This window comes from Anomalospiza imberbis, chromosome 2 (assembly GCF_031753505.1).
Source record: "Anomalospiza imberbis isolate Cuckoo-Finch-1a 21T00152 chromosome 2, ASM3175350v1, whole genome shotgun sequence".
In the NCBI taxonomy this organism is placed as follows: domain Eukaryota; kingdom Metazoa; phylum Chordata; class Aves; order Passeriformes; family Viduidae; genus Anomalospiza; species Anomalospiza imberbis.
Genome location: NC_089682.1, coordinates 96,004,129 through 96,022,249, shown reverse-complemented (window position 1 = coordinate 96,022,249; position 18,121 = coordinate 96,004,129). Strand labels below are relative to the sequence as shown.

Here is an 18,121-nt window from a genome sequence, read left to right as displayed (position 1 = left end):
AATCTGTCTGTAATTATTGTGATTAATTTGTATTTCATTATCATCTGAACGTTCAGTCAGGATTTGTTCTTGTTGTGCTATGAGCTATATGGCCAGAGCCAAAAGAGAGCTCTGTGCGCATGTTATGTATGGAGATGTGCCAGGCACAGTGTATGTCAATCAGATATCATATGGATGGACATACTGGCCAGCTATGCCCCAGGAGAGTATGCTGCAAGTCTTGGTGCCATTTTGCCCATCCTCGAAGTTGTATTCTTGTCTAAAATTCCCTTACATGAAATTCTGTGGTATGTTTCCCATGCAGCTGAAGATGTGACTTCCTAAAAGGAGGATTAATTGGAATGGAGGTTTCTTATTGAGAATTCATTGTTGAGAATGCATTTGTAAGCATTAGAATAACTTGATTAATTTGTTAATTTTATTTTGGGGCTTCTTTTTCTGCCTAAAGTAAGATGCTTTTGAGGAACAGATCTTTCCAGACACAGTGCAACAGTAATTTGACTGAATTTGAAAGTCTGATGTCTTCATCAGGTACTTTGAAGATGGGACGTAAAGGGACTAGTAGAGCATGTGTAACTTTTCTAGTCATAGAATAAATACAATATATCCGTATTAAAATAAACTTCTCAGTAATTGATTTAAGCTTTTCTATAGAATAGATTCTTTGATATCTTCCTATGTAGTTCTGCTGTATGAAGATTCATAATGGAATTACCAGAATTACAACAAAATAGAAATAATCATAATAATAATTTTAAAAAATTATCAGAAGTAGAAACATTTGTCAGCTCTGTTATCTAAAAACATTCTCCTTGTACTACTTTTTAGAAATGCCTGATTAACCTTCCAGTGTTTCCTTAGGATAACACATTAGTAGCAACCTGTTATTTCTGATACAACAGACTTTACGTAAGGTAGTTAAGGGACAGCTTGGGGAACTGGCTGCATTTCAGGCCTGCAAATAATTTACCTTCAAACATGGACTGAGGATTATGGTGACGTGTTTTAAGGTATCACCATTTGGATCCTCTAGCTTCATGGAAATGCACTGAATGACTTTTGAATTGTTGAAAGGATAGCAAATTAGACTGTCTTTGCTTGAATCGCTGCAGTATTTCCATTTATGTACTATAGTACTGTCTGGTTTTTTTATGTTTTTTTTTTTTTAGGACTCAGGAGTCTTGGACTGGTATTGTTTATTGTTCAAATTACTATAGTACTACTGCTTTGGAGGGAAAACTGTGCTACCGTTCATGTGTTTATAGATGCTGCTCTGCAAGGAAATGGGAGGTTGATTGTTTCTGTTCATTGCCTTGCACAAGGAAAATAAAATACAAATTCATTTTACAATATTCCATAATAGAGTATAATGGCCAAGCAAGTCTACATCTAGACTTGCAAGGATGGAACACTATAACACACCATGCATCTTGATTTCACAAACAGATTTTGGGGAATGGATACACAGATAATTTTTTTGGAGAGTACTTTAGTTTTTCTTTATGAGTTCATATTTTGCTCTATTTTGGAAGTAGAGTACATCTAGAGTACACACAAGGATTTGCTAATTAAAGGGCATCTGCAAGGGTAATCCCTGCCTTGTATCTCTTGGTCTGCATGGGTTTTCAGTGATGAGCATTGTGCTGCGTGTTGCACAAACCCAAGGCTGTACTGAGAGCTGGTTACTGTCCCAAACAATTTGAAGTTGGGGTGGCAGAGATGAAACTAATATTGTGCATATTCTTTAGCTTCTAGTTTAGGATTACTTATTGATATCAAATAGAAGTGCACTCAAAGTGTAGACCCACTCATTCCGACCCCAGACATCATCTGCTCAAAGAATCTTGTAATTTTTAATGCTCAGTACTCATCAGAAGATTAATAATTATTTTGTATTTATAAATATACGCAAACAAAGATCACCTTATTTAAAGATTTAAATTCTTGATTTTAGTGGATACTGCATGGTTGCCATCAATCTGTGTAATTCCAGCTGAGCAGTTACAGCTGTACAGACTAGGAGAGAGTCTTTTCAGTATTTCATACCACTACTGTTAATCTCAATTGTACAATAAAAGTCACTTTCAACTTTTATTTCAGCGATTCCAGCAATTCTTTGGAAGTGTACGGTTAATGAGTGTGGGTTTTCAGAATTAAAAATAAGGTGAATAAAGGGCAGTGAACATTAACCATGGTCTCTGGCAGAAGTGAGTATAAAATTTTTCATAGTGAGTATAAAGAGTTTTTTAAAGGGCAAAGGGTTTAAGATATAGGCAACTTCATTAAAGAGGTGACAGTTCACTTGTTCCAGCATTTCATACAAAGAATTGTGGCCAATTAATTGATGAGTGCATTCAGATATTACAGTGGATACAGTGATACAATAGAACTTCATTATCAACTGTTATGAATAAAAATAGCATAATCATTAATGCCCTGCCAGGAGACAGGAGAAGCAGAATATTTTCACTAAATACCTTGAATAGTACAGTATATATTTTTTTTAAGTACGTGTTTATGTATCTTACATTTAATACAGACGGTAATGAACACTAGCTCTGTGACTCCTGAAACAATGTTGGGCCTGCACCTTATGAAGCAATGGTGGGCTTGCTTTATCTTGTAGTGTTTCTGCTCTTTTTTTAAAAGTGGTTCTCAAATTGGCAACTGCTCCCCAGTATGTCCTGATGGAAAACAAATCAGATGATGTTTTTTCTAAAGAAGTTAAACAAAAATTTCTTAAATAAGGATAGTTACTTAGGTTATGAATGATTACATATGTGTTCAAAAGAGGAATATGCTGTTATATAGCCTATTTTTGCTTTGAATCTAATTGGTTATTTGTACATGCAATTATCTGATTTATGTTCACAAATTTGTAATTACATGCACAAGTCATATGCAGAGATGAATACAGATGGTTGGAAAACAAGCCTTGAAGCAGGACTGTTCATTCCAACTAAAGTTCATACATTTAAATCATTGTTTCAGGCCATATGCAGACTCTAACAGACATAACCACAAGAGTTAGGCTTGCTTTACATTAGGAATCATCTCAGCAACTTGAAGTAAAAACTTTTGTAAAAAATGAAAGCTTAAAATTATTTTAGATTTGTGTCATTGTGGATCAAGCCTGCCTTTTCTGGCCTATTAACTTCATGCTTGACATTTTTATAGTATATATAGTAGATGATGTTTTGAGGGGATGTTTTTAGAACTAAAAGCCTAAGAAAAGATGAAAACAGTTGAGGAAAAAATAGGCTTTGCATCTGTTGTAGTTTGGGGTTTCATGTGGGTGAATAACACTGTTAGAAGGAATCATTTAGCTTGCATATTTAAATTTTGGGTGGGGTTTATGCTGTAAGGTTGAGTGAAATCGGAAAGGCATCTGTTATAACTTGACAGAAAGAGCATTTTGTGGGAAGCATGCACTTCATGTCACCATTTTTTCCACATGAAAAAAAAAATTGTCGTAGTTGCAGAATTCTGAAAAGACAGCAGTGTAAATAGTGTAAATAGAGGTAATAAATATGATTTTCAAGGTTTTCTTGTTATTGTTTTATTGTTATTTTCTTGTTTTCTTGATATTGCCAGTATTCCTAAATACCTTTATTCAGGATCACCAGTGCTGTGATTTCTGAGTACTGTTTCTGAAGCAAGGTTTATGTAATGAAAACCAAAAAAAAAAAAAAATCAATATGGTTTGAATCTATGCATGAGTTCTCTTTAATAATTACATTTCAATGTTCTTTGAGACTTATTTTCAACTCTAGCTTGTATGGCTGTCATCATCAGAAGCTTGTGTTTCACAGTTATTACATAATCATGAGAGCCAACATACTTACATGTTTTAAGAACTTTCAGGAAGATCTAGTGTTTCAGCTAATTAGATGAAGCAGTGAGCTTTTTGACTTAATTTACTTCTGACATCATAATCCTGCCACCCAACAGAATTAGCTTAGTTTCTTATCTATTTTTCCTTTTCCAACAGATTATTTATAGGTCTCAATTTCATTAAGAGAACAGGCATATGCCAGTAATATTTTGAGCTTATGTACAATCACAGCTGTATTTAAATCTGGTACTGTAACTTACTCCAGTAACACTCAGATTTCTAACTGGCTTTATTTCATTTCTTGCCTTTTAGATTGTTCATATATTCAAGTAATATGATAAGTCACAGAGAATCTTTTTCTTATATTATTTCATTGTGTTTGTAGTAGGACTTCAACCGTCAAGGGAGAACTGGCAGGTGTTGCTGTAATATATATTTTATATATTCTTGCACTCTTGTACCTTGTATCTTAGACTCTTGTATCATGAATATTAGTAATCTTGCTGAAAAGCAGAGTGATTTGGGCTGCAGTGTTGAGGAGAATGGAAATGACATGCTGTTTACATGTCAGTTCTGTTAGGAAAAGAAATAATTCAACAAGGTTTTCTCTACCCCAGCAAAAGAGTAGAATCCAAGGACTAACCTGTGCTCCTGTATTACTGCTTTAAATGACTTAGGAATGGGATATGAAGTGAAATACATTTTCTTCCATTTATTTTTCTTCCACTGATAAGCTGGTATTGCATGTCTGACCCAAAGTCCACTTTTTGGCCATTTTGGTTCAACAATAGCAGTAAAGTGTTCTGTTACTGAAATGCAATAATATTTCATCAGCATTATTTCTCCACTGCTCACTCCTGTAACACAACCTAATTCTTTTGGATATCATTCATGAACTTCTTTATGAAAATTTTGAAAGAGATCTTTGTTTTTATCAGCATTGTTTGCTGTCTCAGTAACTCCTAATATATCATGAGTTCATCACTAATTATTGCATGAGAACATTTTCTGTTTAATTGTGTGAAGAAAAATAAATTTAAGGTAATTGCACTGAGAGTTTTATTGTTTTACAAGACTGCTGCAAGTAAAAAGGACATGGTGTGACTTCTGATGGTTGTTTTACTAACTGCCAAAATAAATGTATACTCTGTCTTAGAATTGTGTTTTTTACTTTGTTCTTGAGTGGGAGCAGAAGTGGAAAACCTTCTGTATAGTAAAGTATAAGGTTTGGATCTATATACTTTGTCTTTTTTTGCCTTTAAAATGCTAGTTCAGTGCATCAGAAATATTTATGAAGGTTACCTTGGCAAGCAAGTGTTTTCCAAGCAAAGGAATTAAATTACACAAAAGGTTTAGTCAGTCTTCCTAGACATTATTTTTCAGTACTGACACACCCTTGGCTCAAGTCTTGCGAGTGTGAAGGTTGCACGTATGATGAGAGCAGCATAGAAGCTATCCCAAAACCCAGAAATACTATGTGGGAAAAGTCCACTGCCTGTGGTTACAGGTTGTCACAGGGCATCCCTGTCTTTGCATTAAGTCAGCAATTGACATCTTTGGTCCTTTTGCAGTGTCAATTTCATGGTGAGCACATAACTACTTCCAGTGGCTGATCACCTAAATTTCCTTCAGCCAGCTTCTTTGAGGTCAAAAGTTCTGTGTCAGGCTTTGAAGCGCTAAGGGGAGATAGAACAGATGAGAAATAAAGCATAGATTTTCAAAATGTACCTAAATGAGATGCATAAATGCTCTTGTAGCTAAAATTGGTGTTGATATTCTAAACTATTTTCGCAGTTCAAAGAACTTAAAAATTACATTAAATGAATACACCAAATCCTTGTTACAGATTTGCTACCTATCACTTCTGGTGTGTAACTTTTCCTGCCACTCCCCAGTATTACTGATTATAAAACTGCCTGGCCAATGGTAACTTCACTGCATCATGTGTGCCCAGCTACAGATGAGGACAATACTTTTGTGCACTCACAGACAAGATTAAAAATAAACCTTCACATGTAGAAAACAAACGCTGAAATTAATTAATTTTGGCAGGAAAGGCAGTTTGCCTTCTTACTACTGGTTAAGACTTGCAGTTTTCTTTAGGGGTGCTTCATGTATGTAATAAAAATAATTTTAAGGAGTAAAACTTTATTAGTCAAATGTTAGTATTGCACAACTGTTCCTCAAAATCAGGACACGAGAAAGATAAATCACAGCATTATCTCAACATTTTTGAACACTTCTGGTTTCCTAGCACATGTTTTGCCGTGCAATTAGTCATCTGTAAAATGCTAGTGACGCGCTCTGAGAATTATATACTACTCATTAAGAGTTCCAGCTGTTTTGGAGCCAAACCTTCCTTGGTGCTCAAAGGTCTTATCAGAAATCAGTAGGAGGTCTACTTATCTAAGGCTTTTAAGGATGAGACCCTTAAATTTTAACATCAAGTCTGTTTTCTGGCAGATAGTAATAAGAGCTGAATGCAGCTTGGTTGCATTTAAAGCCAAGCAGATAAGCCCATACTATTGTCCTGTTGTCTCTTTCCATGTGATTGTACAGGGCCAGGTTTTCTGTTGATGATGTCTGCTTTTAATTGTTTAGCCCTATCAAAACATTTCTAGGAGCAAGCTCATACTTGATAATATAACTGAAATTATATAAAACCTTAAAAATACTATCAAAGCACAACATTTTAACAGATAAGGAACAAAGATTCTTCCATTTCTTATTCTTTAATTCAGCCATCTGTTGTTTTCTAGATTTGGTAAGACAGGAAAGATAGAAGACTAATATATGTTGATCAAAAGACCAAGAAATAACCATATTCTCAGCCTTAAATGTAGTCTCAATTGCTTCTCATGCTAATCACAGTGCAGTAGACAAATACACCCTTTTTCTTCAAAGATGAAAATGCTACAGTCATAGTATTCCTTGATGTATTTATGAAATCGAAGAGATGAAATACAAATCTGGCCAAAAATTAATGGATTTATTTTCAGTTATTCTGGAAAGTGTTCTATTTATCTAATTAGCTGATGTTAGTGAAGAAAATATTTGAGACTTTCAAGATTCACTAATCTGCACCTTGAGTTACTCGTTCACATAATGACATATTGTAACTGTAAACCATGATATTTTCTACAAAAATAAAGATCAGTTGTCTGTGTGAATGTCTTTTAAGACTTGCGAAAAGTCTGATAATTTTATCACAAACTGACACAAGCTCATAGAAGGCTGATGGATTTTAATGGGAATAAATACATTTAGGTGCTTCACATCAAAAACTTGATTACTAAGTTAGGAATACATAGTCTTGTAGAAAGCTTTCATTTTCTTCTTCAACATATGTTATCTCACATGTGAAAATTTAAGTTTTAGACCAGAGAACATCTAACTTATTCATATTTCTAAAAGCAGACTGACAGTCTATTGGATATCTTTTCTAACACATTTCACAAGGAACTACTAACTTCCCTATAGATTTCTCCCCTGGTCTTTAGAACAGTTAGTCTTGTGGCTTCCTTGAATCTTTGTTGATATTGTCTAATTTCTGCTTTCTCTAATTTACTCTTTGAAGAGCAGAAGAGGAGACAGGAAGATCAGCTATGACTTCCAGATGTAGCGCTGTTTCTTTCAGTGTCTTCTTGTGGAGTCTCAAAACACTCCTTTACTTATCTGTACTATAACCCTAGGTATTCACAAGGTATTCACTTTGTCTTTTGGGGTTTTGACATTTCAGACTGTTTATCTTAGCTCTAAAAAATCCAGACTTTAGACATCTTCAAAATCAAAATGGGTCATCTTTTAGTAGTTTACCTGTTGAGATAATTAGCATTTCCATAAGAAGTCAAGTGTGCTTTCAGAAAAAACGGTGTAGTTCTTCCAATAATTGTATTCAGATAAAAGACAAAAATCTTACAGTGTCTCTTATATGTCTATAAAAGCTTATATACAAAATCTAAATTTGAGTAAAAATAGTATTATCATCAGCTTTTAGATGATGATTTTTATATCAGTGTCATCAACTAGAGGAAAAGATTACTGATTGTTCTGGCATTTAAGTGTATCTTTTACATAATAAATCAACTCATACCTACTTAAATTATGTTTATTTTTTTATACTGAAGACAAATCTACTGATTTTGATACAGAAATAGGAATATGATCAGTACTTTGAAGGTTTATTATCTTGGAATGAAAATGAACATGCCTAATCTAGAAATAAGTAGGTCTTTACTATACTCAAGTTTCTGAAAAATACTAACAAAATGATTTATTAAGCTATTTTTATCATCCTGTTTATGATAGTTAAACTAATTTGCTATGCTTTTGATGTTTTTTAAAAGACTTTATCATATAGCTATAAAAATGATAATGAACTGCAAAACAACATGTGAGTTTTCAATTCTAGTCAAAGTGATTATTTTTAAAGTATTTTTTCATGCCATTTTCCCCACAACTTTGGTAATGGTTCATATAAAATTCTTGCAATTCTTATAGTTTGAAAACAAATCTTACAAAATGGTAGTGTTTCAAGTTAGTAGTATGAAACAAATGCTTAACAAATAACAACTAACAAATTAAGTCAAGTATTGCTACTCAGTTATTAATGACAATTAGATATATTAATTGTCATTATTAATTTAATTGTCATTAATTATTTTAATTGTGTATTGCATAGTCTACCATGCCTCTAAATCAGATCTTTCAGGCCTTAAGAAATAATTCTTAATTTGTCTTACAGTGTTTTTCTGACTTGTTATTAGGAAAAAACACACCTTTCTTAAATAGGTAAAGGCCTTTTAATAGTAGATTGGAACTAGCATCCCTTAAAAAATTTACCAGGATTAAATAGGTTTCTGTCTCAGAAATTTCATATAAATAGAATCACAGGATAAGCTGAGTTGGAATGGCTCCATAAGAATCAAGTCTAGCTCCTAGCCCTTGCACATGACCATCCCCAAGTCACACCATGTGCCCGAGAGCGTTGTCAAAACACTCCTTGAACTGCCAGGCTCGGTGCTGTGACCACTTTCCTTGGGAGCCTCCTCCCCGTGCCCAACCATCTACTGGGTGAAATAGTATTAGGAAGATTGGAATTGGGAGTTTAGGACTTCATGAAAACATTTACTTAGTAAACTTTGGGATACATCATGGAGTGGAGTTGCAGTTTTCTTTAGGGATGGTTGCTGGCCTTGCTTGTGGCTTTGAGTGTGACCCCCCAGCTTTTGTATACAATAGCTCAAACAATTTGATTGTAGAAGATGACCAAAGGAAGAGTTCAGCCTTGGGTATTTCAGTATCACTCACCTATAATTTGCTGCTGACCTTTGTTTAGTGATTTGGTCCATGACTGTCTTCCCTTAGGCTTTGAAGAGGAGTGGTTTTATTCCTCAAAATCAAAGACAAAAGCATCCAGGCTTCACCATGGCTGTACTTGGTAGTTCACATCAAAAAGAGTCTTTTCAGGTGTGAACTTGCTTTTTTAAAGACCTGGAAGTCGTTGGTTCATTGTGCATTGTGCCACATTGCCCTGCTTGTGTTCTGTTGTGCTGCTGTCAGACCCTTCAATAGTCATATCACAATAATGATTTGAGTACTTCATCATAGATACTTAAATGAAACCATTAAAGTTTTCCTACACAGTGGCATTTTTTGGTGGGTGAATATATTAGAAACACTCCATTTAAATCAGATCATTTTTGTCTATAATGTTTTGTTCAGTTTTATGTGTATTCATGGTATGTTTATTTTTATTGTAAATCACAAAGGAAATAGCAAAGAAAATCTGAAGACATTTAATTTGGTTTTGTGAGCTGGAATAAGACAATGTTCTTTTTCTACTACTGTTTTTCTTGTTGTTTTGAACATATGACAATTTTGTTTACATTAAAGAAAATAAAAAATGCCAAACCAATCAAAGAAATTACCAAGCATATAATTTTAATAATGACCTCAGCTCAGGACATTAAGTTGGGGATTAATGATCAGTTAAGGTTAATGACTCAATGCCTTGACTCAATGCCTTGAGTCATTAAACTTCAAGAAAATGCTTTGTACTTTGATTGTTTTTGGTTTATTAAAGTTAGGTTGTAGAAGGTGCCAAAAAAAAAAAAGAAAAAAATTCCAAACACAATGGAAACAAATATGAATAGAAAACAGAGATATTTTATTATCTGCCTCATTCTGCAGTCCCAGCATATCTAGAAATGCCATTATTCCTGATTAGAGTTTTGTTAGTATGAGGCTGTTCCATATCCATGTTTCTTTTATTTCTTGCTCTGAAACAAATTAAGAACTTCAAATGTTTGGCAGATCATAGGTTTTAGACACTATTTTAAAACACTGGAGTTTTAGAGCAGCACATCACCTTATTCTGTGAAGTTATTCCACAATGTCCCCTAAATGAGCAGTTACCGGATGTTGCAGTGGTACCATGCTATGATCTGTACACAGGAATACAAACATTTGTATATATATTGTATGAGCAAATATTACATATTTGTATGTAAGTAGGCAAAAAGTATTTTCATTGTCATCTGTCTCTAATTTGTATGCTACTTAGGCAGTCTAGGAGTTGGAAAGTTGTGTATGTGAGCATTTAACAGACAAGGAGTGCTTAAACCTGAAGCCCTTTATTTTTCCATGCTGGATACATGTAAGCTGCTGTGATGGCTTTTGCTCAACAATATCATCATACAAATAATTCCGAGTCCTTTCTGACATAAAGTAGTATATTTAAAGTAAGGTGTCTTAGTGAGATTTTCACTTTAAATAGAATAAGGGTTAAATGATAACTTGACTTATCTTTTAAATGACAAAAAATAAAGAAATTGCAAGACCTTTTCACACATTAGATATGTATTGTCATTTATCATCTAGATATCAGGCTAGCAGTGCGAAGTAATAAAACATATCATCGAAAAATGTGCTATAGGTCTGAATCACTCTTTCATTCCACCTCCCAGCTAACTGTAGTATTAAATCAAACAAGCAGAACATTTCCTTAGGCAGCCATTGCCTTTTAATTTCCTGAAGAACCTTAAAATATCATTCATTACAAGTACTACACATATTTGGTTTTTAAAAGTCTCATAAATCAATAGCAGGCTGACTGTAATAATTATTACAAGTTAGTGCATAATTTTCGTGCTGAAGGCTGCATGCAGAACTTTAGCATATGCAAACGAGGCAATTCAAACTGTGTATAGATATTAATGTGAAGAAGCAGGTAACGAGGTGCAGGCTATGAATTATGCATCAAGAGCGGCTGATCTTCAATGAGGAAAATGAATTCAGCATGTAATCTAATTAGTGATGGAAGTCTATTACATCTAACTGCAAAAGCAACCGTCCTTGAAACAAATTTATTTACAGTCCATGTTACCACTTGAAACAACTTTGAAATTATGTATAAGACAACAGCTTAATTGTAAAAATTTTTTTGTTTGTTTGTTTCAGTTCTAGACCTGGAAGGCCTCCTAAGAGGACTCAAAGTGTCACCTCCCCAGAGAATTCTCATATCATGCCACATTCTGTCCCAGGCCTAATGTCTCCTGGAATCATCCCGCCAACAGGTAGGATCTCTAGAAACAACTTCACATGGGCAATCGTTTGAATTCATGGCTTATATCCACTTGTTAATAGATTAACAGTCTAGGAAAGCAGCAGACAACTATCACAATAGTTCCCCTAGTGTCACATTATTGGTACACAAGCATGTTGTATGTAATGGAAATTGTGGCAGCTTAGTACTTCAGAATAACTGAACAAATAATAATCCTATATTATTTTTTCCCCTGTTCTTTTTCTTTATAAACAAAAACCTTTCAAAGCATGAATTACCTGTCATTAGACAATAATCTCCCTACTCATTTTTAATAGATCAGATATATTCTGTTTTTTTTTGCTGCTTTGCTTCATTAGATAATGTCATCAGGAATATAGTTGCCTGAAGAAACCAAGTTAGTTAAAATAACTCCATGCTGCACACATGTCTTTCTTAATTTTTCATCCTGAAATTCTATTTTTGATATGTCTCCTGAGGCTTTACACTAATATAAAGTTCTATAACAATCTGTTTCTCATACTTCTGTTTTCTTTTGAAAGTTACTGTACCATCTCCTAGGAGTGACTTGCTCTTAGACATAGTTAAATTAAGAAAGGCTGTAATGCAAGGAGGAGATGAACAGTCACCCAAAGATGGACCTAGATGCACCTTGTAGTTAAGCTAATGGTGGTGCCACATTCTCTCTCTCCATCTTACAGACCAGTTAAACTCTGGGACTTGTTTCATCAAAGTCCACCTGAGCTTCTGCTTCTTGCCCAATTATTTCCTGCTTATTTGCATGGCTCAGTCTCTGATTTTCTCTAAGCAAAAGGAAAAAATAATTAACTAGACAAATAGAGAGGAAGATTACTTGATCTGGTGGACTGGATGGATGGGTGAGTCCATGCCCATGATCATGTCTCTCTGTGTATGACTATGATTCTTGGCATGATTTTGGTCACAGATGACTAACATTCTCAAAAGAAATGCTCGGTTCAGGAAACAACAAATACCAGAAACTGTTTGAATGTAAATATATTGTCTGGAGGAAGGAGGAACGTGAAGAAGGCTTAGCTCAGTGGACAAAAGGAGACCTGTACTTTGGCCTTAGGCTCAGGAGCTCGTTTACATGGTGAGATAGACACATAGGTAGAAATATTTTATTTGAAATTTAAAGTTTTTTAAAAATTAAGAGAAGTGACAAAATGAAGGGAGGCCAGACAACAAAGATTGGAAGGAGAGAGGTATAAAATAAGGAGAGAGAAAGAAGGATGGGATTTAGAATGTAGTCGAGTATGGGAAAATGTCAGGCAAGTAGAACTCACAGTGGTAGTCTGGGTAGGTGTGACCAGCAAAAAAAAAAAAAAATTGGGATTGAAATACTCTATACAATATAATTCACAGGATAAAATCTTTTATAGAAAATAGAGATCGTGCAGAGTGAATGCAACATGACAATAGTAGATGGGATCTGTGTGGGGAGAGAATGAAAGTTTTTATTGGGTGGAAACATTCACGTTCATGAGGGAGAGATCAAAAATTGCAGAAGCGAAGGGAAAATATTTAGAGGAAGTAAGGAAGGAAAATATCAAAGAAAAAAATGCATGTGTAAAGTAGAAAGGAGATGAAAGAAGTCAGAAACAAATAAGCAGGCCAAGAAGAGGGAGACTGGAAAAGAAACCTTGTCAACAGTATCATTTGGGGTTTTGTGTTACAGTTAATATCTTAGAGCAGATCACCTCTTGATTTTTTTATTTTAAGAAAGCAGTTTAAAACCACAACTAATGCCTAAAAGTATCCAATTCCTCTCTAGTCCTTTAAAGCTAGTCATAACAAGTTAACAAGAAAAATACATGGTACTAAAACCAGAGATCCAATTTCTTAGAGTATCAGCCCACAAAACCAGATGCAAATCTTTTAAAAATGATGATTGAAAAAAATAGAAGAAAATAATTAAAAATTAAGGAAAATAGGCATATGTAAGATTATCATTCATAGAATCCTTTTTGGATGGTAATGCTTTGTGAGTCTCTTGCAAAAGAAGAAAGATATAAATGCAATTTCTATTACATTTGAAATGGTTTCACATTACATGACTTACCACAACAGAAGGAGTGGTATGATTTTTTTTCCCATTATGGTGGTGTTGAGTCTCAAACAGCACAAAAAATACAAACAATAACTCTGATAGAAGAGAGTTTTGGGGTCTGTTTTTCCATGAGGTGTGCAATGGTTCAGCAAAGATAAAGAGCATCATGACAGAAGTGCTACATGACAGTCATTCCAGTATTTTATAGACAGGCAAGCATAAAAATAGACTTACAGTCTGATCTTATGAGTTGAAACCAATGAAAATTTGTGGGTCTACATTGTAAATAAGTACCAAAACTACTGTAAGAGCCCTACAAAGAAAAGACTGCAATAACTGCGGTAGATGATGTAGGTGCCATTGTTATGTGCTGTCACATTAGTTGATACAAGAAAAATCATGCCAGTTTTAAAGTTTTGCTCCATATGTTGACTGTATATAAAGAAAACCACTGACTAGTTGAGGTTGTCAGGCACCACTGGAGGTCACCTAGTCCAGCCTTGCTGGTTAAAGTAAGATCACTCAGAACAGGTTGTTCAAGACTTTGTACACTTGAGGGTCCATGAGTATCTTTGAGGATAGACACCACAATGTCTCTTTGCAACTTATTGCAATGTTTCACTGCTCTCATAATAATATTGAATTTTTTTTTGCGTCTTGATGGAATTTCCTGTATTTCAATTTGTGTTTGTTGAGCCATATTTGAGAAGTCTGGCTCTGTCTCTGTCCTTACCAGGTTTTCATGCACATTAGTAAGATACCCCCATGTCTTTACTAGGCTGAGCAGTCCCAGGTCACTTTATGTCTTTCTTGATATGTCAGAAATTCCAAAAGATGGTTCTTCATTTGAGAAGTTTGTGAAGTGTGAATTTCCTGTTAGTATCCAGCTCTAAGCAGAAAAAATAAAATTCCAGATTATTAAGTGCTTCCTACCCCTTCTTTCTCTTTTATTTTTTTCTTTGCTATAACTTCTTTTTAAACTTTCTGATTGATTTAATAATCTGAGTGTAGTAACTAAGTTTCTTTCCTGCCTACAAAAAAGTATAAGTGATCACACAAACAATTATGTGCTATTTAATGCTCTTTAAGTATAGAAGTCTGCAATTATTAGGTATATCTAGGATACACGATGCTACGATTTAATACATGATTTTTACTTGAAAATTTTCCTTTTTTTTGAAATGTGCTGTATAATACAGAAATAGAGATTTAAAGGAGGAAATCTTGATTTTTAGTGACTGGTTCTGCATGCATCATTTATGTATGCAAATAATACTGGTATTAAACTGTATGCTGAGGTTTCTCATGATATTCCAAGACTGTATATTTTTGTAGGAGGTCAAATTAAGGAACCCTTGAAAATATTTTATATCACTGATATAATCTCTGAAAATGCATGCAGAGAACATTGCATCATCACATTAGAATGAACTTGCTTTATGGAAGTATTTAGGGACTAAGATGAGATGCAGGAATGATATACAGAAGGAAAATAAAAGAGAAAAAAGGTATAATATTCCACATGTTTTTAATGGACTATAAATTGAAGAAGTGAGGATCACCCTTCAGTTGATATTCTGTCTATTTTATTACAATTAAATATTACCACAATTGCTGATCTATCCACTGTCTTTCATCAAGGTCAATTTACAGAATGCTCCCAGATTTTTTTAAGACTTCACAAAAGATAATCTTATATTTATGAAAATAAATTTGTAGGACCTTTAATGCTGTGACAAAATGAGAAACATGTAATAATAGAAAATGAAGAGCTTCAGAAATTGTCCAGAGAATTAAAATCTGCCTATGTTACAAATGGTGTAGTCAGAAAAAAGAATTTGGTGTAGCCTCAAACAGTTGTAATGACGTTTCCAGCTTATCTAGGTAACACCTTGAAATCCTTCCAAACATGTATGGCTCATCATAGTTAACTTTGATCTGCTGTCTCTGTGTACTGCAGATCTTTTCTTGGCTAATATACTTCAAAAGTTGTCTAAAGTTGAAACATTGGATGATCGTAATTGTGATCAATCAGAAAAGAAGTGCTGTATGTCCTGAAGGTATGATATACCTCGTGATCTGTATTTTCATGTCTGGAGTAGCTACAACATATAATATATAGCATATAAAATGATATTTCCATTGTTTTTAATACAAACTTTAAATAGCAATTTTTTTTCATTTTTCTAATTATTTTGGTAATTACTCTTCAGTATTTTAGGTTTTGAAGCTGCTTTTAAAACTTCTTGCTTAATTCTTCTGCAACTTGGCCTACTGAGTCTGAAATCTATGGGTGACAAAATGAGTAACTGCAATCTCTTGTGCTTATTTCAGGAACGGCATCTTTCAAAGATACAATGAGAATATAAACTGCTTTTGGAAATTGCTGACATAGGGCAGGATATGATATATATCATATATTCATATATTGATATATATCTATAGATATATCTTTGTCAATTAAAAAAAGTAATTTCAAAGCATGTTTAATTTATTACATTACTTTTGCATTAAATTAATCCAAGTAATTATTGTTGCTATTATTATTATTATTATTATTATTTTGAACAGATTTGCTTTATGATTCTATATAACTATTCCAATCTGAATCCAAATTCTTCCAGTGTAAGGATATTAAGCTTCCTCTGAAATGTTCCATGTGTATGAACTGCTCTCCTCTATTAAACAATTCTTTTTCTTTTCTTAAGTGGTAATCTGAAGATGTAATTTCTAATCTCATCCTTATTTTCTCTCTTGCTGTCGGCCTGAATCAATATCAGTATATTCTAACTTCCATCTTGTACAAAATTCTTTGCACCACAAAACATTTTTATTGGACGTTAGAGCAAGGAGAGAGTTGAAAGGTTTTGTATGGATTATTTCGGCTTGGAGAGCAAGCATCATTCACAGATGCAGCAATTGATAGTGTGGTAATGTTTTTGCTAAAGTAGATGATGAAATTATTTGGTGTTTAAAGAAAGATTAATCACATAATTAAATAATTTCATTTTCTCTGGCTCATAGTTATTGATGTTGTATTAGGCAGACTGAAAGAATGGTTAAAATATAATTATCATTGTTACTCTATCCACATCATATTGCCAAGAAATAAAATCTGTAGCTAGAAGTGTTTCCTCCTGACAGTCTCAATCCTGTAAGGTCTTAAAAATAGATTTAATTTACTGAAATGAATAGTGTTGATTTCTGTGAGTATTCCAGGGGCTAGAAACTGTAAGTTGGAATTACATACTAATTTTGAGAAGCAAATCTATTATTCAGTTATTTATTTTATGCACTGGGTGCATTCTGAGATCCCGTATTGGTTAAAAAGATACACATCAGTAAAACTGAGTGCTATTGCTTATTTGTTTTAAAAATGCATTCCATGTTAACACAGTATTTTGGTTGTTAGTGTTAAATTTTTTTTATCGTTAACCTTGGTTTTGATTGGAGTTATAGGATGATGAGCTGTTTATCTGTTGGGGCGGAATTAACTGACTGTAGGAATAAGCAACAAAGTCCTGCTTTGAGAGTGACAAACTGTAACCTAATTCAAGAGACTGAACAAATTACACAAAACATTTTTGCTCTTCATTAAGGAAGCAGTCGTTATAATTGATGTGAAAGCTTCTGTCGTATTCACTAGTTGATGTATCAGTGGGAAAATAAACTGACTCAATTCTGTAAATGTAAATTTTTTCATAGTTTTAATAATAATAATTAAGGTGTAATTCAGGCCACCTGTCATATCCTGAAAACAGTCATAATTTTGTCATACTATCATCCCACTGAACAGCTAGTTGTATTCTGCTTTAGCACAAGAGGATTTATCACTGAAAACTGCTTCTGGAAGCTCACTAATTTTGAGTTCCAGTGAGTCCCTTACATTTTTCAGTCATAAAATCTTCTAATAACCAAGAATTACATGCAGAAATGAAACCTTTTTTATTAAGAACGTTTAATGATGAAGCACTTGTACATTTTGCAACATTGTATCATACAACATTACCTATATTTAAAGCTTTAAAGATACTGTTGGAAAATGGTGTAAATCAGAGTCACATCTTATTCAGGTTCACCCACTGCCTGTTGAGAGTCGTCACTAGATTGAACTGTTTCCAGAAATGCTCTCAGCCTTTTTGGTGTAAAGGCAACAAGTTGGTTCACTTCAAAAGAGACTCTGGGATTAATTATTTAAACAGTGAAGGTAGTAATGTACCTCAACATGCTCAAGGTACTCAAAAAGAAACTGAGTGAAGTTATTTAAGTTTTAAGCTTTAGTTATAAGCTAGTGAATCCTCTCTTCTACTTGTCTCTTGTGAGTACTCAGTATTAGGTTGTGATATGCACAGATTTTTTACCTTTAAGTGGAAAATATGAGATAAATGTTTTTTGTTTCTTCCTGGATCACAGAATAATTTTGCCTTCTGAAAGCTAAGTTTGTAATCATACTGATTTCTGAATTTCCCCATTAGAATGCTATTCCTGTGGCAGTTATGTAGGATCCCAGTTGAATGGCCATATTCTGTGAAGATGAACTACTAGAAGATATTAGATAAGCCTTTAATGATATGTGATAATTTTCATATATAGGCAGCTTTTCAGGCTGGATTTAACATGATCATAAAAAAAGAAAAAGTTTCTGACT

General features: G+C 33.8%; 1 protein-coding gene across 6 annotated transcripts in view; it reads left to right on the top strand.

The window, feature by feature from the left end:
- The window catches only part of DACH1 (dachshund family transcription factor 1), a 356,490-nt gene that overhangs the window by 139,059 nt on the left and 199,310 nt on the right, over nucleotides 1–18,121 (top strand). For all 6 annotated transcript variants that reach the window (XM_068182306.1, XM_068182304.1, XM_068182308.1 and 3 more), the window contains exon 2: nucleotides 11,297–11,412. In XM_068182306.1, the coding sequence (XP_068038407.1) occupies nucleotides 11,297–11,412 (116 nt within the window). The remainder of the gene's footprint in view (nucleotides 1–11,296; nucleotides 11,413–18,121) is intronic.